Below are 3747 nucleotides of genomic sequence, written 5' to 3'. Positions count from 1 at the left end.
CTGTAGGATGTGTGTTTCCTCCAACCTGGCCTCCTCTCCTTCTCCTCTCTGAGTTCCTCCTCCATTCTCCTCAGCAGGAGGCGGGTCGGCCGGCTCCCGTTTGATCCTGCGGACGGCCTGCAGCAGCTCCTCGGGACTCAGGGACTCCGCCTGCTGGAAACCCCCGAGCTCGTCTGACGAGGTCGTCTGTGACACACGTGTAAATCAACGTGTTCAATGACTGTGAATCAAGAAAGTAGTTTCTCTGATGTCCACCAGAGGACGTTGTCAGGTCAAGTCTCGGCGGCTTGGTGGTGGCCGTCTGATGTTTCAATGTTATTTGATAAGGTTGTCTACCTGGACCATGGTCTGCCTGCATCGTGGTCTATATGTGGGCTACATGGATCTTGGGCTTCCCAGACGACGGCCTACCTGAGGTCCAGGCGCAGCTCTGTGGGCGTGGCCTAACTAACCTGTGAGTCGCAGCAGAGGGGCGAGGAGGAGGCCTTCATCATCATCAGCTCCATGCCCCGCTCCACGATGTTCTGGATCTGCAGGTACCCGGCGGTGTACATGAGGACCAGCTGCTCGCTGGCGGCCATGCTGAGTCGCCCCGTGTAGCAGAAGGACAGGATTTGCTGGAAGCACGCCGGCGTCACCGAGGACGGCAGCTCGAACACCGCCGGCGAAGAAGAGGAGGACTCAGCGGCAAATAGGTCCCTGAAGTAGAGTGAGGATGTGGCCAGCACGGCCCGGTGAGCCTTGAAGGCCCGTCCCTGCACCAGCACGGACACGTCGCAGTGCTGACCCAGCAGCCGCTGCTCGTTCAGGTTGCCCAGCACGCCGTTACCGAAGTCCGGGATCTCCACCCGCAGCATGGTGGGGCGGTTCCGGAGGAGGAGGAGACTAAGGGACACTTAGGTGTCAGGGATCCCACAGATGTGACCTACAGAACGCCTCAGATGCATGTCGTTGTGGAGGAAACGGAGAGGTCAAAGGTCAATGGGCGGTGCTCAGGTGTGGAGACGGACAAATGGAGGCTGTAGCTCACCAGCTCAAAGACACCTGAAAGACGAGGAGGAGAGTTAATGGTCTGTCCTTCTCTCTCCTGCCGCTCCTCTTCTTTTCTCACAAAATGAAGTATGAACAGAAATATGTATGTATATATATATATATATATATATATATATATATATATATATATATATATAACAACTTTACCTCAACATAAAAATAAAACAATATCCCTTCATTCTTTTATAATAAATAAAAATGACACACAAAAATGTAACATAAAATATTCTTGTGTGTCCGTTCACTAAGTAATAAATTCAAACATGGAGGCTTATTTTTGACTCATCCGACCATCATTGACTATTCATTGTTCTCTCAAGTATTTATACCAGGCAACACTTTCTCCGTCCTGATTGGTTATGTTGAGATCAGAAGGAATCTGTGGATGAAACATCTATTTTTGTGTCTTAAATTGTCTGTAGTGACCAGCAGGGGGCGACTCCTCTGCTCCCATAGACGTCTATGAGGAAATGACTCTACTTCTCTGTAGTGACCAGCAGGGGGCGACTCCTCTGCTCCCATAGACGTCTATGAGGAAATGACTCTACTTCTCTGTAGTGACCAGCAGGGGGCGACTCCTCTGCTCCCATAGACGTCTATGAGGAAATGACTCTACTTCTCTGTAGTGACCAGCAGGGGGCGACTCCTCTGCTCCCATAGACGTCTATGAGGAAATGACTCTACTTCTCTGTAGTGACCAGCAGGGGGCGACTCCTCTGCTCCCATAGACGTCTATGAGGAAATGACTCTACTTCTCTGTAGTGACCAGCAGGGGGCGACTCCTCTGCTCCCATAGACGTCTATGAGGAAATGACTCTACTTCTCTCTTGATTTATTCCCTCAGTAAACATTGTAAACATGAGTTTATGGTCTCAGTCTCTAGTTTCAAGTCTTCTTCAACACCACATGATCTTCATTTAGAATAGAGTTCATTTGAATGATGGTCTATTGTTACAACCATACAAAAATACAACCCTACACAACTACAATCCAACAGAACTACAAAACGTCAACGCTACAAAATGTCAACGCTACTAAACGTCAACGCTATAAAACTACAAGACTATAATAATAATAAAAAATGACAACGCTACAAAACGTCAATGCTACAAAACGTCAACGCTACAAAACGTCAACGCTATAAAACGTCAACGCTATAAAACTACAAGACTATAATAATAATAAAAAATGACAACGCTACAAAACGTCAACGCTACAAAACGTCAACGCTACAAAACGTCAACGCTACAAAACTACAAGACTATAATAATAATAAAAAATGACAACGCTACAAAACTACAACACCACAAAACGTCAGCGCTGCAAAACGTCAACGCTACAAAACGTCAACGCTACAAAACGTCAACACTACAAAACGTCAGTACTACAAAACGTCAACACTACAAAACGTCAACGCTATAAAACTACAAGACTATAATAATAATAAAAAATGACAACGCTACAAAACGTCAACGCTACAAAACGTCAACGCTATAAAACTACAAGACTATAATAATAATAAAAAATGACAACGCTACAAAATTACAATGCTACAAAACTGACCCCACACAACTACAATGCTACAAAACAACGCCACAAAGCTACAATTCACAACACTACAAAACTGGAACTACAATGATACAAAATAACAATGCTACAAAACTACAACACCACAAAACGCCAGCGCTACAAAACGTCAACGAAACTACAACAATAAAAAATGACAACGCTACAAAACTACAACGCACAACGCTATAAAACTACAACATTACAAAAATACAATGCAAAAAACTATAATGCCACAAAACTACCACACCCCAATGCTACAAAACTACAACATCACAACGCTAGACCAATAGAGCCAGTACAGTAGAGTCCAGGAGCGTCCTGGTCCAGTTCGCCTTGTGGTTGTTTACAGATAGACAGGTAGATACAGAGACAGGCAGACAGACAGTTAGCGGAGGATGGATATGAGACAGGCAGACTTCACCTCTGCTCCTCTTCCTCCTCTTCTTCTTCTCTAAGCAGCAGGACGGCCGGGAGAGGTTTCCTTCTTCTTCTTCTCCTGTGCTCAGTCAACGCATCGTCTGTGTGACACAGGAGCGAGGGGGGAGGAGGGGGGGAGGAGAGGAGGAGGAGGGGGGGGGACATAGCAGACAGCCGAGGAGGAGGAGTCATCTGAGGACAGAGAGGAGCTAATGCGGCTAACTGCCCTGCAGAGGACGAGAGAGAAAGAGAGACAGACATCATTTACAGACACACTGCAAGGTTGAATATTAATACACACACAATAATACACGTATGTGTGTCTAACTGTGTGTATGTGTCTATACTTGCGTGTCTGTGTGTGTACGTGTGGCATGACTTGGCCAAATGCACAGCTCTGCATTGCAGTGCTGAGGCTGAGTTGGCATGCCGAGTACATAGTGTGCACACTGCGAGTTTGTGCCTGACACACACACACACACACACACACACACACACACAGAACTGCAGCTACAGCCTCTCTAGTGGTCCTGGGTCTTCATCTGGGAGGGTGGTGGTCTTTAGGGTCAGGGAGCAGCGGAAGGGAAAGGAGAGGAGCAAGCAGTGGCAGCAGGAGCAGAGGAGGTGGAGGAGGCGGTGGTGCAGGGCCCCAGCTCATTTCCAGGTGGGTGGTGGAGGTCTGGCCGAGAAGGAGGTGGAGGGGATGGA

At 47.4% G+C, this 3747-nt stretch overlaps 1 protein-coding gene across 1 annotated transcript in view; it reads right to left on the bottom strand.

Moving 5' to 3' along the window:
• Positions 1 to 3168, bottom strand: part of LOC144386268 (nucleus accumbens-associated protein 2-like) — an 8759-nt gene extending 5591 nt beyond the window's left edge. Inside the window, exons 1-3 of the mRNA XM_078086509.1 lie at positions 3044 to 3168; positions 453 to 1044; positions 26 to 186 (exon numbers count right to left, since the gene is read on the bottom strand). Coding sequence (XP_077942635.1) covers positions 26 to 186; positions 453 to 857 — 566 coding nt within the window. The 5' untranslated portion in view covers positions 858 to 1044; positions 3044 to 3168. The remainder of the gene's footprint in view (positions 1 to 25; positions 187 to 452; positions 1045 to 3043) is intronic.
• Positions 3169 to 3747: the final 579 nt, after the last annotated feature.

Source organism: Gasterosteus aculeatus, chromosome 13 (genome assembly GCF_964276395.1).
Source record: "Gasterosteus aculeatus chromosome 13, fGasAcu3.hap1.1, whole genome shotgun sequence".
NCBI classification, from domain to species: Eukaryota; Metazoa; Chordata; class Actinopteri; order Perciformes; family Gasterosteidae; genus Gasterosteus; species Gasterosteus aculeatus.
This window is presented reverse-complemented; position numbering and strand designations above follow the sequence as displayed.